Raw genomic sequence first — 17,182 nt, 5'->3', positions numbered from 1 at the left:
GTTCTCATTCCAGCTTGGCCGCTAACTAGCTGGGTGCCTTCCTCTCTTGAATATCAGCCTACCTTCTGTAAATTCCTGCAGCACTTGGACTGAAAGTTCCATTCCTTTTAGCTCTAACATTCTATGAATTAATTATACCACGTGAGCCTTGTATCCATTCTACTTTTTATTTGGCATTTGTTCATTTGATACATATATACATATATAAAAATCTGTACATGGCAAAAATACAAAATAAGTATTTCTTTATAAGTTATGCAATTAAACAGCTACCTTTTTTTAAAGTTTAAAAACCATTGCAAAAAAAAAAAGAAAAGGAAATCTAGTCAGTCCTTTATAGTCATTCACAATAACCTTGGTATAAAATATCCATACAACTCATGTGTACAAAATAGTGTACAGTTCATAAAAGCTGTGCAAAGACAGCAAGGTTCAGTTAAAAAAAATCAAAGAGGCTTGTGGGTCTCTCTGTTCACATCATGCCCAGTGCTCAGGAGCTTTGCAGGTCAGCAAAACCTTCCCAGAAAGAGTAAAGGGGCACAAGGTACAGTGCTTGGTGCATATACATACTGTGGATGCAGAAATTATTTAAAAAATGCTTTAACACACACATACAGAAATAGAGACTGACTCTTCCTCCCATTTAGAGAATTCAATTCTTTGCCCAGAGAGCCTTTAGAATGACAGAAAACACGCAGTATTTATGCTGTGCCCTAGACCAGAGGCACATAGATATTCTTTCTTTTTTGAAATTCTTGAGCTTTCTAAGGGCACTGCTATGGGAAGACTGGGTTCCCAGAATCTGGTGTTGGGTAGGAGGCCCTTGCTATCTATCTAAGATAGGGGGTGGAGGGATCTAGGAAGTCAGGGGCCTTGGAGTTAGTTATACGCTCAGTGTTGTGGCTCCTGACCCGGTTTTCTCCTCCATACAAGGTTTCTTTCCTTATAGGTGTTTTTGCTTCTAAGGCCCAGCAGCGCCTGGCTCACAGCTGAACCCAGGCTGTGGGAGCGAACACCCCTCCGTGTTTAAAACAGCTTGCAAACAAGACGGACAGGGGCCCTTGCGGAAAAGTTAATGCTGGGACCAAAACCTACATTTAACATGTGGAGAGGGCTGTTGGCAGGTGGTGTGGAGGAAAGAAATGTCACTTTGAAAATGGAAGGGGCCGAAGCGCTGTTGATGAGGTGACGGTGCGACAGCCAGGAGCAGCAGCGTCGGGGCGATGGAGACTAAGTGAACACGCAGACTGAAGGTCACCTCTTCAATTTCAAAGCACTTAGAAACAGTACCCGGAGCACCGGAGGCTTCTAAGACACCGTGATCTCCTCCTCGCCCTCCTCATCCTCCTCCGAGTCGGAGAAGTCCGAAGGTTTGCCGGGGCTGCTTGAGTGCGCGGGTGAGGGGGGCAACGGCCTTTCGAGCCGCGGGTCCCGCGGGTGCCGCGGGCTGGGGGATGCGTGATAAACCAGGCGGTGGCGGGGGCTTCCGGGGCCCTCGTCTTCCTCCTCGTCGTCCCCGGGGCCCTTCTGGCCCACGTCGCTGAGGTCCGGGTGCGGATTGAGTTTGGTGGGAAGGGTCTGCTCCCGGCACCCCCCGCTGGACAGGAGCTCGCGCTCCTTGGAGTTCCGCCACTTCATGCGTCTGTTCTGGAACCAGATTTTCACCTGGTGCGCGCGCGAGGCAGAGAGAGCGGCGGGGAAGCAGAGGTTAGCACAGACCCTCCCCAAAGAGGGCGTGGGGCAGGGGCGCGGGCTGGCCCTCGCGGGCGGGAAGGAGGCGCTGTCCTTTCCCTCCTTGCCCGCTCCCCACCCCCTGATGTGAATTCAGAGACGTCTCAGCACTTTCCCTCCCTCAACCTCCCCTCCCCCCTGCGCCTCTTGCCCCATCCTCTGATGTCTGGCCCACAAGGGGCGAGACGTCGCTGAGCTCAGGAAAGATGGGGCGCGGAGACAAGTGGGCTGTTCTGAGTAGCCTCGAGAAAGCTGACTCGTGCACTCATGGCCTCCCTAGACTTTACTTTCCCCATCTGTACTATGGGATCTAAGCGGTTTCAGAGAACCACCCCCTCCCCCCCACAATGGTGCGATGCGTGGGGGAGGGGTGACATGTAGGGGAAGGGGCTGTGGGGAGACTGCCCTCACTTGTGAGTCTTTTAAGCCGAGTTTAGCCGCCAGCTTCTTGCGGTCCGGCTTGCTGATGTACTTTTGCTTCTGGAACATCTTCTCCAGCGCCTTGCGCTGCACGTCGGAGAAAACGGCTCGACGCAGCATGCCCCGGCGAGGCTTGCCACGCGCGGCCAGCGGCCAGGAGAAGGTCCCCGGGATGGGCACGACGCTCGAGGACGCTGCGGAGGGGTGGAGATGGGAGGTTGCGAGTGAGGCAGTCGTGTCCGTCTCCTCAGCGCCACCTCCCTCGGGGTTTCTCTCTGATCCCTTCATCTCTTAAAGCTCTCCTTTTTCTCCCCTTGGAGAATAGGCCAGGAACCTACAAACCTGTGAGAGTGAAAGGCGCTTTCCGCCTAAATAACTTTCCCTTTCAACCGTGCAAACCCGGATTAGATAAAACCACGGAAACACAGAAAACAGCTCCCACAATAGCCTGTTTTCGTTTTCCATTCAACGGTCTCAGGGAAACAAACCTGCGTATATCAGCTAAAATAGCAACAGAAAAAAAATAAATTACAAAAATAAAATATCTAGTTGAGGCCACTGGGTTTCCTTCTTAAGCTTTTATCACTTTGGTGGCTTTTGCATTCTTTAGATGAAAATGAGGTGCTTTATTGATTTGATAGAGAGAAGAAAATCCTCTTTGGACTTTTTTTTTTGAAAAATCCAATCAGTATTCATCTTTTTTTATATTAATCTTTCCTCCCCCTCCCCCACAAAACGTAAAGAAATCGGCCGAATACATGAAAAGTGGCAGCTAATTAGCACATTGACCGCTTCCCAATGGGTATTGGCATGATAAAAAGGGGGAGAGTTTTGCTTTAAGGGAGGGAAAAAAAACCCCCAAAGAAACAGAGACTCTAATGAAGCGTGAATGGTAATTGTGTAGTAATGAACTAACAGAAAAAGACTAAGGACAAGCAGCGAAAGCCATATATTACTGGGACAAAAGAGATTTACACTTTCAAACTAAACACAACTGCAGGCCAAGACCACTGGGAGAATACTGATGGCAGAGGCTTCTCTTCCCCGAATCATTTTCATTAAATGGACATGAAAAGCTATTTATAAAGCTCGGGTTGTTTTTGTTAGAGCATTGAGATGAGGGAGAAAGGGAGCAAATTCCATTATCAGCAACAGCATGAATGGTGTATGGAGTGTTGTGGGGGGGGGGCGCGGTTGGTGAATTCTCTCTCCCCCTTTTAAAAATCAATTGCTTGTTTCTTTCTCTGATATTTGGGAGTGCTGTGGTGGTTTTACCCACCCCCCACCAGCCATGCCCAGTCTTGCTTCTCTTCACCGGGTCTCCTCTCTCTCCCTCTGAGTCTTGACCAATTGCAGAGTTTTTGAGCCCTAGTTTGAGTCACCCCTGGGGCGCCAGGATGAAAACCTCCTGGAACCTGTTTAAGGTGTTTTTCCTTTAGATGGGGAACCAATCATGGGCTTCCCTCATACTTCTTATTTTTTCAGCTCAGTGGTCCTTTAAAAAATATGGTGGTGGGGGGAGGCTATGAAGAAGAGGTTGGGAAATCAGGTTGGAAAAAGAGGGTTAGGGTTGTGGGAGGATCTAGTCTCCCTCCCCTTTGGCGACCCCAGGCATCCCACACAAGAGGGCACCCCATGTGGTCTTGTGAAAAGCCCGAAGCCCTGAATGAGTCTTAAAGAGAAATTAGCCCCGGCTGGTAGGTGTCTCTGGGCGGCGTGGGGGCGAGGGCTGGTCTGTGTGTGGCTGCCCGGAGGAGCTGACCAATTGGTCATGGTGCTGAAACCTTTGTGGGGAATCGTGGCCAAGTGCACTAACTCTGTGGGAAAACGGCGGCGTGAAGGGATGCCAACAGCTCCTCGCCGGGAAGGGAACCGCCTCAAATTGGGACCATGACAATTCCTGCTAATTTGTAGAGCAGGGAATTGGTGCAAAGTGTCAAGCAGTCACTGCTTGTGCTAAATAGGGCATCAAATTGGCGCGACGGATTCGTGAATGTTGTATGCCTCGCAACCTCTGAACCAGAGCGTAACCCCAGGGGTGGACAGAGAAATATGGCTTCGGGGAAGGGAGCGACCGGCTGGGGCAGGGGCGCCGCCCAGCATCGCGAAAGGGAGGAGGACGAAACCTACCTGGGAAATACGAAGATCTGATGAGTGGCTGGAAGGAGCCTTCAAAGTAGGGAAAGGCGAAGGTCTTGGGAGGAACGCTCTGGAGCAAGGCGGGGGATGCTTCTGGGAGAGAGTGAGGGAGCGAGGAAAAGAGAGAAGGAGGCAGAAAAGGAATTAGATTACGTACTTGATTATTGTTCTGCACATTGATACATGATATGATTAACCCTTCGGCTGGTTTCAAAGGCACCTTTCTCAATGTATTGACAGAGTGAAATTAGTCTTTTCCTAACGTTGTCTCATCTGTGGAAATCCTTCCTTTCACTCCCAAAATAGTCCTCAGAGTCGCCCTCCCTCCCATTCCCAATTTCATCCTGGCCACTAACGAGATAGGTAGGACTGAGGAGGGGGGCACAGAAGAACTGTAGATCCATAATACTAGTTAAGCCAATAAATACATTGTGTCGGTTAAAAAAAACCCAAAAACTGGCTCCTGGAAATTCGAGGGCAGAAACCCAGGCGCCCAGGAGCGTGCGCTCAGTTTAGCTGCGCAAGGGAACTGTGCGCTCTCTCCCGACTGAACTGCTAAAGTTCATTCTGAAGGTGGAGCAAACCTGGAGGCTTTTCTTTCCCGGAATCCGCTGGACCCAAGTCTCACATTGAGCGACATGAGGTTTCGGGGATCGTGCGTAAGTGTGCGCGTGCCTCAATGTACGTGGGTACCCGCTGCATACAGGACACTGAGGCGAAAAGGACTGAGCACCTGGACCTGCCCTCAGCGTTTTTGCGCTCACTTACCGGCTCTGGGTGCCGAGGAGGAGAGGATGGCGTTCACCCCAAACTTCAGAAACGTGGGCTCGCTGGCAGGGGAGACGGCAGTCTGCGGTGATCCGCCCCGCCGGCTGCCCGGACTGGGGGAGCCCAGGTCCGAGGCCCCGGTGTCTGTGAGAGCCGCAGGGGCCCCCTGCCTAGGGGGCGACATGCTGGCGGTGGGCACGCTGCGGGGTAGGTAGGTAGGGGGTCGGCTGATGCGGATCAGATCCTCTACCAGGAAGCTCGAGTGGCTGGAAAATGCCGATTGAAGGGACTGGGGCAGCGTTAAGGTGGGCGTGGGGCGCAGGAGGCTGGGGTACCCCACGGGGGGCGCGAGGAGGCCGGGGAACATCATGTTAGGCGTGGGGCGGGCGGAATAAACCTTCTTCCAGTGGCTGGAGGATAAATGCCTCGCTTCCTGCCCCTCCCGCCCCCGCGGTGCCCTCTCTCTTGGGCTTAGCAAACGTCTCCAAGTAAAGAACGATCCCACTTGGGCGCCTACGAGTCCTCCGTGGTCCTTCCGTCGAGGTGATGGTTTTATAGTGGCCCGTCCGTTAAGGCGCTTTGAAAAGTGACAGCTCTGACAATGAAGTTCAACAAAGTTCTCCACTCGAGCTTCATTCGCTAGAGGCTCTGGGCTCTCTGATTGGCGCAGAGGTGCAATTTATGATTGGATTAGTCTTCATAAGCATCGCCCGCACAATGGGCTGGCAACAAAGGCTGGCGCGCATCAATTCTGCATATCGACCGCCTCTTTGCAATACAGTGCACCCCCTGAGCTCTTGCCGGGAGTTTTTGTTCCGAATCAACACCCGGGCTAATTAAATGCCTATTTAGAAGTTTCAGATGACATCTTGCCTCATAGAAAAGGAGTTATTTAAAGAACGCACTAAATTTATTTGCAGCTCCCCCGCTGAGCCTCGAAAAATAAATCAATAAATATTCATAGAAATTCATCTCCCGGCAATCAGTAACCCTCCCCCTTTGGGGAGGGCAGTAGAAACTTTCAAGTCAGTGAACGTGAAACTATATTCCCTCTTCCATCCCTAGCCCTACACATTACTGCAGCTGAGGCATAAAGCCTGAGGGATGGGTTAAATGAATGTGTGTGTGTGTGTGTGTGTGTGTGTGTGTGTGTGTGTGTGTGTACCACTCTAACAACCCAGTGAGACTTGAAATTGATGCTTTGGGGCTATTGAATGAGGGTTTCTAGGGGTCGAGGTCTTATTTTGAGTTATTTCATTATGGGAAACTGAGTTTGAGAGAGTTGGTGGGTGTCTGAACAGTAAAATGAATCTCCTTATGCAAACTCCCAGATACTTGAAAAAACGATTTTCAGCGACATTTCTCCAGGAGTGTTACCAAGGAACGCTCCGCGGCTCACCTAAGGTAGGAGCGGAGGGGAGCACCTCACTGGGGCAAGTTGGCAGGATTCCACTTGCAAAGTGCTTAACCCTGCCGAAGTTGCCGCCGACAAGGTGACCAGAACGCCACAGGTGCTACGCTGGGCCTTCTCCAACGTCAAGGAGCCTTAGGCACTTTCAGTTGAAACTCACAGCCTGAACTTTTAAAGCCGTAGTGGAGAAGGCTGGGATTCGTCGGGAGAGAGCCCTACCCATTGCGGGGCACCTAACTTGGTCAAGATTTTGCAGTTTCTTAATAAACTGCGATGTACAACTGTGTGAAAACAGAGCGAAGAACGCGGTTCCCAAGAATGCTGGTCCACATGAGGAAAGCCTATCCTTTATTCGGGGCTTCAGATGGGAATCTTCTTGCAGACAGCCCTTTCCTGTCCCCTGGGTTGAGGCTGGGGTGGCGCTGAGCCTCGGGTTCCCCTGTTTCTCTGCTCCACGAGATAACAGATGTGTTAAATGTTCCATTCATTTCTGTAGGGTGGCTGAACCTCCCCAAAGAGAAGTGTGCAGCCCCATCAGGCCTCCCTGATCCTATTAACCATGAACTAACTGTCACCTTCAGCTGGTTTTCCTTTTTGCTTTTTAACACAAAGCTTTCTCAAAAATCTTATTAACCAGCTTTATTTCTCTCGATGGTTTTGTTCAGGGCGTTTTGTGTTGATGATCTCCATGTCGCTGCTTTAACCATTCAATAAAAGTGCATCTGCGATTTATATCACATTAAACCAGAAACGGAGCTTGCTAAAGCTCTCCCTTGATTCAAATTAAAAAGTTATTTAGGGCCCGCACTGGAGCCAAATGAATCCTCGAAGATGACGCAAGTCCGGAGTGTCTGCGCCCAAGACTGCTTAGAGAGGCGTACGAGGCGGCAGGCAGTGGAAAACCCCTAAGGAAAGGAACAACTTTTAAATAAGAGATTATTTAAATATGGAAAATGCCTTGCTCTAGCTAATTGGAGACTCCTGAAAACGGAAGAAGGAGATCTGTGAAGAATTTCAGAAGTTGCTCTTTGAAGTTTTCCAATAAAATAGGGGAGAAAAGTCTAAACCATTTGAACACCTGTGCTTTAACCTTGCCACAAAGCTTTCCATCGCAGTCACGACCTCCTTTCCCAACTGTTCTCCAGAAGCTGGAGGAAGGGCTCCGGTTTTCACATTCTCTCTTTCTCTTCTTCCCCCTCCTCTTCTTCCTTTCCTTATCCTGTTCCCTCCTTCCCTCCCTCCTTGCCTAGCATTTGCCAGTTCCGGTAAGAAGGGCAGCGACTGCAGGTGTCGGGTTTCCCATCTCGGAAGTGCTCGCCCAATCTTTCGGAAGATCGGAATAGAGCCTATGTTTGCAGGGGTTTTTTATTTGGGGGGTGGGGAGCGGGCAGTAAGGATTAAAAGCCAGCCTAGGGCCTTCCAAGCGCCTCTCTTCCTTAGGCCCCTTCTCCTGCAGGGACATTTTCTTGGGTGTAGCTTTTACAGTTATTATTCCTGCCCTCAGACACGCTCCATACCCGCCCCCACCCCCCACCCCCGTCCAACACACACGGCCATTCTACCTCACTATAGACTAACTGCTGCTAACTTCTTTTAAAAGGGGGCGCTGACACTTTTTTGGAAGGTGGGTCAACCCCTTGCTGAGATCCACGTGGACCCCACTTCCAGCGGTTGGTGAGCATTCCTAAGGCCCCAAAGAGAAAAAGGCGGGGGAGACGGCTGGCCGCCCATGAAAAGACAAAATAAATCCTGAGGAAGCAAGAAATTGGATGGAAGGATCTTACTTTAAGTGATCTTCTTGAACGCGTCTTTTGAAACTCCGAGATAGCCTAAGGGGCTGCGCGGCGCGGAGGCTGCGGCTAAGACCTGTGACTAATGCCGTTTGACCTGAGCCCATGGGGTTTTGTGCGTCCTGCCATTCATTGTAATGTCGTTATCTTCAAGTTTATTTCGGAGAAGTCACTCGCGCCGTCTATCCCAAAGCTGGGCTTTCTGTTTCTCTTTCAAGTGAAAAGACGAGAGGGAAAAAGAGAATCGGAGGCCCTGGTTGGGGTTAAGGTCCTAACTTGTGCCACTGGCGTGACTGCTCCGCGGGGGAGGCCACAGCAGAGTCGGCTGGGGCTCCTGGGGTCTCCCTGGGCCCGCAGGAGGGGCTCTGCGAACCCGCTCTGGAGGTTTCTTTCCCCTGGGGTAGTGAAGAGTGGGAGGGTTCCATCCCCACGCGCCGCGCTTTCGCGGGTGCCTGGCTCTCTCCAGTGTGGGCCTAGCCCGGAGCGCCCCCAGATAAGCGCAGGCCAGGAAAGGGGGCGAAGGGCTCTGCAAAGTACAAGGCGCTTGAGATCGCCCGCCCTTCGAAAGGACAAGGAGCCCAAGGTTGCACATTGCAAGAGTCTGAACACCCAGGCCGCGGTTTGCAGGCTGGAGCTGCCAACAATTAGATCGCATTTTCCAAATTTGGCAGGACGCCGGGCAGTGGCGACGGGGAAAAGGACCCGCCGCCTTGCTTCTGTGGTTCCAGGGAAAAAGAGAGAGCTGACCCGCCAGGCAAAGGAGGAGGCTCGGGCTGAAAGAACGTTCCTTCCACCCCAGGCCCTCTAGGCAAGCGGCTCTATTAAGACACCTCTAAGGGGTTCACCTTTAGAATAGGCCACAAGGAGCTACCGGCCGCCCCAGCCCTTTCTAGCGTCTCCCCCACCCCTCATTCCTTTCACACTCATTCCCACCCTTTTCCTTGAAAATCCTTCTATTGTGCCAATCAAGCAGATGGTTTGCAGGAAATATAGCTTGGCCTCGCTGACCGAAACTAATTTTAACTAGCTTTCCAAGCCTGAAACGTTTGTTTTGCTCTTACAAAATAGCCCCCAAAACAGCTGGCAAGGGTGAATTAAACCCATTAAAGACACATTTATAAGAAATTATATTCACATAGATTGCCTGAACCCCCTTGTGCAGCCTAAGAGGGGAGATGAGCGCATTTAAATGAAAATGTCGCCAAACGCTCCCCTCCTTAACATAGCCTGAAAGTCTCAAAACATTTTACTAAATAGATTAACTTGACTATTGTCTTGCATCACATTTATCAGCTTCATTAAGTGAATAGCTGAACAAATATATTACGCATGCATGAAAAGCTCTTTTTCCAGGAGCCTCATTGTATCCTCAGCCCTGACAGGTGGTTAACTGTGTGTTGTGTTTTTTTGTGGGTTTTTTGTGTTTTCTTTCTTTCTTTCTTTTTTTTAAACCCGAAGAAAGAGGATCTCTGTAGAGCAGCGCGGTAACGCAGTGCCGCCTTGGCAGGAGTTTAACTCGGTGCTCGGACCCTGCCGCCCAGAGATTTTAACACCGAGCGGTGTCGGCAAAGGCGATCTCAGCCCATTCAAAACAATCAAAATTAAATTTTCGTGAGCCGAGCCTTGAGTGCTTTTTCTCTCCATTACCACACCGCCCCCATTGTCTGCGATATTTCTTTTCAAAAGCTGATTTTTCCCTTCCTCTCTTAAAAATAAATTCCCTTTGCTTTTCCTTCCTTATCCGGCTTTTCCTCAGCGTGCGGGATTAAACATTCTTGAAACCCAGATTTGGATCCATTTCACTTTACTGTGTGTCTTTAGGGGAAATCTTTGTGTCCTGGGCCTCAGTGACCCTGTGTGCAAAAGGAGGGGATTGCCCTAGAGAGCGCTCTCAGGGCCCCTTCAGAGCTGACTCTCTAAGGTTTAAAAACTCTCAGCTCTCTGTCGCCCCCCCGCGGGCTCCAGCAGCTCCAAGCCTCGGGTCCCTGCGAGAACACGCCAAGGACTGTATTTCCGGGTGCTAGGGACGCGCCCTGGAGTGGAGGGCTGGTGCGTGGAGCGTGCTGAGGGTTCAGGGCTGGCCCTGGGAGGACTGCGCGAAAGCAGGTTCTGCCCCTCGGGGCTGGAGATCCACTGGGTGCGGAGAGCAAAACCCTGAGGCTGCCGGGTCCTCGCATCCTGCCCAGGTCCGTCCTGCACCCCGCCCCCAAGTGCGCAGCCTGCTCTGCGGGTGGGTCTTCTTCAGTCTTGGTCCCGCCACAAGGTGTGGACCGATGGCAGGTGTACGACAAGAGTGATCCTCCCTGGCTTGCTCCCTGTGTCCTGGGTTGGGTGTCACCTTTCAGTCGCCTTAATTACCCGTCGTGGCCCCACAGTGAACCCCCTTCTGCCTCCCCCACCCCTTGGTTTCCCTTCCCCTCGCCCCAAGCTGAAACTATTGATTTCGTATCCCAGAGCCTTGCTGGATAAAGAGGCTTAGACAAAGGTGAAGTTAGCTGATGGGTGCTGGGTGGGAAAGGGTATAGGATATTTCTCTGGGCCGGAAAGGGTTGCTTTTGTCGACGGCGGGAGGGAGAAGAGAGAGAAGATGAAATCTATTCCGCCTTCTTTCCGGTCCCCAGGGACTCAGGGATGGGGAACAAATGCTTCTTAGTGAGGCTGGTTTTGTGTTCCGGTGGGGGTGGTCCCTTGGGTGTAGGGTGGGGTTGGCGGTCTGGTGGGTTGGGTGGAAGATCCTGGAGACTGAACGCGCCCACCTCGCACCGCCACACACACACTTCGGAACAGTGGACTGCCGAAACTGTCCCATTTACTTTGAGCGGTGCTGCGAGGTTTCTAGCGATCTGTCAAGCTATCTTCAGGCGCTTGTTGTCTTGATATTAAACCTTAATCCTGTCCAACACTTAAGAGCCTGCAAGGGGAAAAGATGTTTGCCTATGGACCGACACTGTTCTCTAAACCAGAATCGTGCTTTACCTTCTTTTTCTTTCTTTCTCTATCTTTTTTATTTAACTTTTTTTTTTTGAACCCAGTTGTGCTTTAGAACACGGAAGGAAGAGGGGTCGTTTGTAGGTCTAGGGTGAGTTCGCTGGAGAAGCGGGAGAGGGAGCATCCTGTCCCTAAACATCCCAAATTCTTCAGCTCATTTTGTCTGTTTGAAATTTAAAGATGGCCCTTTCAGAACAAAGAGGCATTTTTCTAATCCAGACACCCATGGGAGGTTTAGAGGTAAGGCTACTAGTTCTTTATAACATAGTGAAAATTTATTTATTTTTTTTTCTAAAAGATAGGGGAGCCTTGATATGGTTAGAGGAGGGGCCTATCAGATAGCCAGGCTGTTTGGAACTGTGAGTCAGAACTTGAGAGAGACGTGCGCGTTCTGAAGTGCATGGTCTTCTAAGTTGTTGGAGGTTTGCTTGCCTTAGGCTGAGGTGAGCCTAGAGGTTATTGCAGGAAAGAGAGAAGGGTAAGCCCCTTGAGACCTTCACCAGCTCTGCAGTTCTGTTTAGTCAGGGTAGGAATAGGGGAGGGAGGCATGAGAGAATGTGACATTCCTCTTATATTGAGAAGGGGTGGGGAAAATAGCCTTGTCTTAGGGTGTTACATATACTGCACGACAGCCTTAAGAGCAACTGCCAGCTGCTATATGCAGGAGGACAATCACAACATTCCTTGCCTCCTCACCCTCATCCACTATCAAGCTTCCCCTCTAACTGCAGAGGGAAGAGATGGTCATATAGAAAAGCCTTCCATTTCCTTCCTGCCAACAACTCTCCATTCTATTGGGGGTGCCAACACCCCCAATAAGTGAAGTCCCCTCCTGCCTCCTTGGGGAGAGTAGTAGTTGTTTATTCTCTGTTTGCCCTTCCAAGTATACTTTCTACCCCTTGTCTCCCTGCTTTTGCCCCAAAAGACTGGCCTCTAGGGAGTGCATTGACCCAGGATACTTTGCTGTCTAGATTCTTCTTGTTGGTTTCAGCCAGTGGGAGGCACTGGCACCCATTCAAGGGCAGGAGGAGGAAGAGGTTGAGGTATTCTCCGCACTCCTTCTTGCTTTGTTGCATTTCTGTGAGGGACTGCAGGCACAGCTCCCAAGTTCACTGGGCTCTGGCAGTATTGTCTGCTAAGCTCCTGCCCTTTCAGGCAGGGACATGGGACATAATGGCCTCCCACTGTTGCTAGTGTTTGGGTGCATTAACATCTGTTGTGTATTTCCCTAACCCTGCCCACACTTCTGTAAGTGGTCTCTCCATTGGAAATATTAGCTGCTGAATCCTGACTGATACAGAGACCTTGTTTTTCATTATTCTGTTCACAGCTTCAGTATCCCCATCACCACAGATTCTTTCAAACTGTGCTCATTTTCAGAAGAACCCTCTCTTGGCCTTACGTCCATCTCTAATTGCATCTTCTTACAGATTTCCTCCAACTTTTGTAAGACCTGAGACAAGACTGTAGATGGAAGCCTGTGCCTCAGGCTACTTCACTTCCTATCCTGACTCCATCCTACAACATGAGAGCCTTGCATCCAAGAATGGGGACACCTGGTCCACATGTTCAAGGCCATTCACATACACACACACATACACACACCCTCCAAACAGCCATCCCTGGTCCATGCCTCAGGTTTAGAGATAGGCACCTTCGTGACATGGTCCACTCTTGGAAAGAGAGACCTAGGAAGAGGCTTGTGCAGTCTTAGGAAACAGGCTTGGTTCCATTTGAGCAAAGACTCCCAGGGCTTGAAAGGGAGGGTATAGGCTCTAGGTGAGCATTTCCCCTTGGCCTTGTGGACATGAGTGGAGCTAGAAGGGAGACAGCCTCTCCAAAGTTCAGGACTTAAACAAGTTCCTTGTTTGTTCAAGTATAAGCATGGTACTTCTTCCACAACCAAACTTTTTTGGTTTTGAAAGCTTATAAGAGTTTATTTGAGCCAAACTGATGACACGCAAAGTTGTCGGGAAGCAAAGTCTCAATGGATTGAGAAAATGCTCTGACAACCAAACTTTTTGAAAGCAACATCTACCTTTGCTTTCTCCAATTCTCACTACCTCCATGACCTTTGTCAATCTGCTGCCATCACATTCCACTGAAATGGCTTTTGTCAGTGTCAGGGATGCTGTCGCTGTCAACATCGTCAATGAACTTCTCATCTTACTTGGCCTGCCTGCGGATTTGTCACTGTGGGCTTCCGCTTCCTTCCTGGCTTCATGGTTTTCTTTTTCTTTTCAGACTGCTCCTTCTTGTTCTCCTCATAAACTCCCTTTTCTCTCTTTATCTCTGATTCAGTAATGTTGTTCTGGGTTCTGACTTTGGCTCTTCTCTCAGACATTTATCAAAATTCGACCTATTACTTAGTCTTTCCACACTTGTACTTCCCCAGGTATGCCCTGTTCTCTCCAAGCCCAGTGCCTTTGTGCGTGCTGATCCTTCTGTATTCTGCTCTTTACCTGGCTAACTTCTATTGGTTGGGAAAGACTTGGCTTAACCTCACCTCCTCTGTGACCCTTCTCTGACTTGTTCTCTGAGGTCTACATCCCTTGGATATTTTGTGGTAGCACCTAACACTCTCCCTTATCATTGCATGTATCACCCTATATTTAGAGTTGCCAGATAACATGAGATGCACAGTTACATTTAAATTTCAAGCAAGTATTTTTTAGTATAAATAGGTCCAAATATTTCATGAGATATATTTATGCTAAAAAATTATTCATTGTTTATTAGAAATTCAAATTTAGCTGGATGTTCTGTATTTTTATTTGATAAGTCTGGCAACTATACCTATTGGAATAATTTACATGTTTGTTTCCCCTGAAGACCGTGAACGATTTGAGGGTAGGCACCGTACCATACCCTCTGATTCTGTGTCCTGATGCCTGGCACATGGCATGCGTTCAAAGAATGTGTGGAGTGATGAATCATTCAAGTTCCGGAAGCACTTTCCTGCCTCATTTATAAGGAATTTTCCTGCTTTAAAGTTCATTGTATTTAATTCATGTTCTCTCTTCTAACCTCTTCTAAAATTTTATCACTATTAGCTCTCCATTTTATACTGTTTGGTTCTCTAGAATTTAACCTGATGGGAAAACTCCCAGGTTTTGTTCAAAGACTGTCTAATCTTCATTTGTATCCCCTAAGCCAGTCCTCTTTGCTGATGTGAATGATTTGGAGATGATTGTTGATGGTATGGTTGGGCATTAGTGGATATTACTAGCAAATATGCTAGTCAACTAAATATGTTTAACAGAGTCAAATTCCATAGCATGGGAGCCAAGCTCAGGTTAACACATAAGTCCTAACACCTGATTTCACAACATTAAAGTAAATGTTTATTTTTTACAGTGTTATTAATGAATGCTCTGACAGATCCCCACCCTCACTTAGGTTTTAGACAGAAACTACACACACACACACACACACACACACACACACACACACACACACACAATTTCATCACTAAGAGGAATTATATCATCCAGAAAGGTAAAATTTGTTGCTCTGAAAACTGGTGCTTGCCAAAGGAAGGGGTCCCAACTAATCTTTATGCCTTAGGCAGTAAATCAGCTGCCATGAGACAGAAGGCCAACATAGGGCATGGGGTATCAGAATTGGTTACTTCTGATAGAGAGGTAAGGAAAGCAGGGGACTCAGAGAAAGGGCAGAGATGTCCACGTTATCATCATAAAAAAAGTCAAAGTGCAGAACAAGAGCTTCACTGTCCAGTTCAGTAGCCAAGAGCCACATGGGGCTATTCAAGTTCAAATGAGTTAAAAAACTAAAATTTAAATAATTTGAGTATGAATACAAAAATTAAATTAAGTTTCAAAATTGTAATAAAATTTAAAATCTAGTTCCTCAGCGACATTAGCCATAATTCGAGTACTTAAAAGCCAAATAAGACCAATGGCTACCATATTGGAGAGCACAGATACAGGACATTTCCATCACTGCAGAAGTTCTCTTGGCAAGAAGCTGAGGCCGTTGGCCTGGGGAAATGGAAACCTAGAGGGACATGACTGCCACATTCAAGTATTTTAAGGGCTGCCCAGAGAAAGTAAATAAGTAGCAAGTTTCGTGATACTAAAGGAACCAAAGAGAGGTGGGGGCATACTGTACAGCAACTAGAGAGATTTAAAAACATACATCAGGGCTGGCCGAGTGGCTCTGTTGGTTAAGAGCTCCCTCAAGAGCGTGAGCCCTGAGCAACAGGGTTGCTGGTTCGATTCCTGACCCGAGCTGAGCTGCCAACAGGTGGCAGGATGGCTTAGCTTAAAAAAAAACCACAAAAAACCAAAAGAAAACAAAAAACCAAAAACCCCACAAACGTACATCAGATATACACAAATGTATATCCTTCAACTGATAAATATTGAGGTCCTACTGTGTGCCAACAGGCAACATTCCAGGTCTGGAAACACTTGAATCAGTAAGACATTTTGTGCCATTCTGGAACCTCCCATTGCATTTAGGATAAAGAAAAAAATAGTCCCCTGCCAGCCATCCCCCCTTCTTCCTTCTCCCTTCTCCCTTCCCTCTTCTACCACATTCCTGCCTCCCCCATCTCTTCTCTCCTCCTCTAAGATGCCAGGCTCTTTCTTACCTTTGCATGCATATACTTGTTTCTACTTGCTTCCTATGTATGTATGTATGTATGTATGTATGTATGTACATACACACACACACACACACATACACACAGCATTGCTGCTTACTAGCTGCGGGAACTAGGGTTGAGTTAATCTTTCTGTTCCTTAGTTTTTTCAATTGCCTCATCTGAAATGGGTATAATAATACTTACACAAAAAGACTGAAAAATGTATATTGCTCAGAACAGTGACTGGATATATTTAGATACAGAGGAAATTTAGTGCCCTTTCCTCTCAAGAAAATAAATACCCTAATACAGGCATACCTCATTTGATTGTGCTTTGCTTAATTGTGCTTCACAAGTGTTGCATTTTATTACAAATTGAAGGCAAGACCCCTCCCACCAGCATAAAGATTATGACTCACTTTATTGCGATCCTCTCTGTATTATGGCAGTCTGAAACGGAACCTGCAATTTCTCCTAGGTAAGCCTGTACCCGCTTTCTCCTCTTACATGTCAGTAAGAGACACGTAAACCAGAAACAACAACAATGATGATAGCTTTATTGAAAACTTACTCTATGCCTGGTACTTTGTTAAGTATTTTCCATGCATTATTTACAATATTCCTCAATACAGCCTCATGAGATGGATATTATTATTATTCCCACTTATCTACGGGAGAAGACAGAGAAACTTAGACATTTAGTAATGTAACTATGTTGCGTTGTGTCAACCTGGCTAGGCTAAACTATATTTTTCAGAATTTCCTTTCCAACATGATTCTAGTTAGGGTAGGCCCAAAAGAGTCTCAAGAGATTTGGAGGGTAGGAGGAAAGCCGGAAAGCAGTGGTCATTTAGTAGCTGATGAGCTGGCTCACCTCACAGGTGTGAGGCAGCAGGCTCTCCACCTTCCCCAGCTTCTCTGACTTCTGGGCCAGGTGTGTGTGTTTACCTCCCTGAAGCAGGTGGGCATCTACAACAAGGTAAGAAGCAGCAGGGACTGACATGGATTTCAGTCTGTTCTTGTGGGGTTCCAGCCTGTGTTTTTGGGTTCCAGCCTGCTCTTGATACACACAGCAGGTCACACAGCAGGTTCTTGAAAAATATCATTTTGTTCAATGTTGTTTCATTATTACATTGATGAGATGCCCTAGGAACTTAACTCTTGTTTACAGCAATTAGCCTACGGTAAAATTATTTTTGTTATATGTCCTTTTACTTAGAGTCATAGAACCTATTGATGATGTTAAGGGAGGAGGACTTACTGCATATGATATACATGTGATGTTTATATATATAATATATATGATATATAGATTATATATATATA

The 17,182-nt window shown here is 48.1% G+C and overlaps 1 protein-coding gene across 1 annotated transcript; it reads right to left on the bottom strand.

Annotated features, from left to right (window-relative positions):
* Window positions 1–1,308: 1,308 nt before the first annotated feature.
* Window positions 1,309–5,428, bottom strand: DBX1 (developing brain homeobox 1). Its single transcript, XM_019651369.1, has 4 exons — window positions 5,059–5,428; window positions 4,282–4,383; window positions 2,143–2,345; window positions 1,309–1,665 (listed from the first exon to the last, which is right to left on the bottom strand). Exons 1-4 carry the CDS (start codon window positions 5,426–5,428, stop codon window positions 1,309–1,311), a joined length of 1,032 nt encoding a protein of 343 aa, XP_019506914.1.
* Between the last annotated feature and the right edge of the window lie 11,754 nt (window positions 5,429–17,182).

This window comes from Hipposideros armiger, unplaced genomic scaffold (assembly GCF_001890085.2).
Source record: "Hipposideros armiger isolate ML-2016 unplaced genomic scaffold, ASM189008v1 scaffold_159, whole genome shotgun sequence".
NCBI lineage: Eukaryota > Metazoa > Chordata > Mammalia > Chiroptera > Hipposideridae > Hipposideros > Hipposideros armiger.
This window is presented reverse-complemented; position numbering and strand designations above follow the sequence as displayed.

Bases quoted from the DNA above. Each gene is read 5' to 3' on its own strand.
- DBX1 (XM_019651369.1), bottom strand. From the start codon at position 5,428: ATGATGTTCCCCGGCCTCCTCGCGCCCCCCGTGGGGTACCCCAGCCTC. The intron at 4,384-5,058 runs GTAAGTGAGCGC...ACTCTCTCCCAG, and splicing joins CTCCTCGGCACCCAGAGCCG to AAGCATCCCCCGCCTTGCTC. The intron at 1,666-2,142 runs GTGAGGGCAGTC...CGCGCGCACCAG, and splicing joins TCGGCTTAAAAGACTCACAA to GTGAAAATCTGGTTCCAGAA.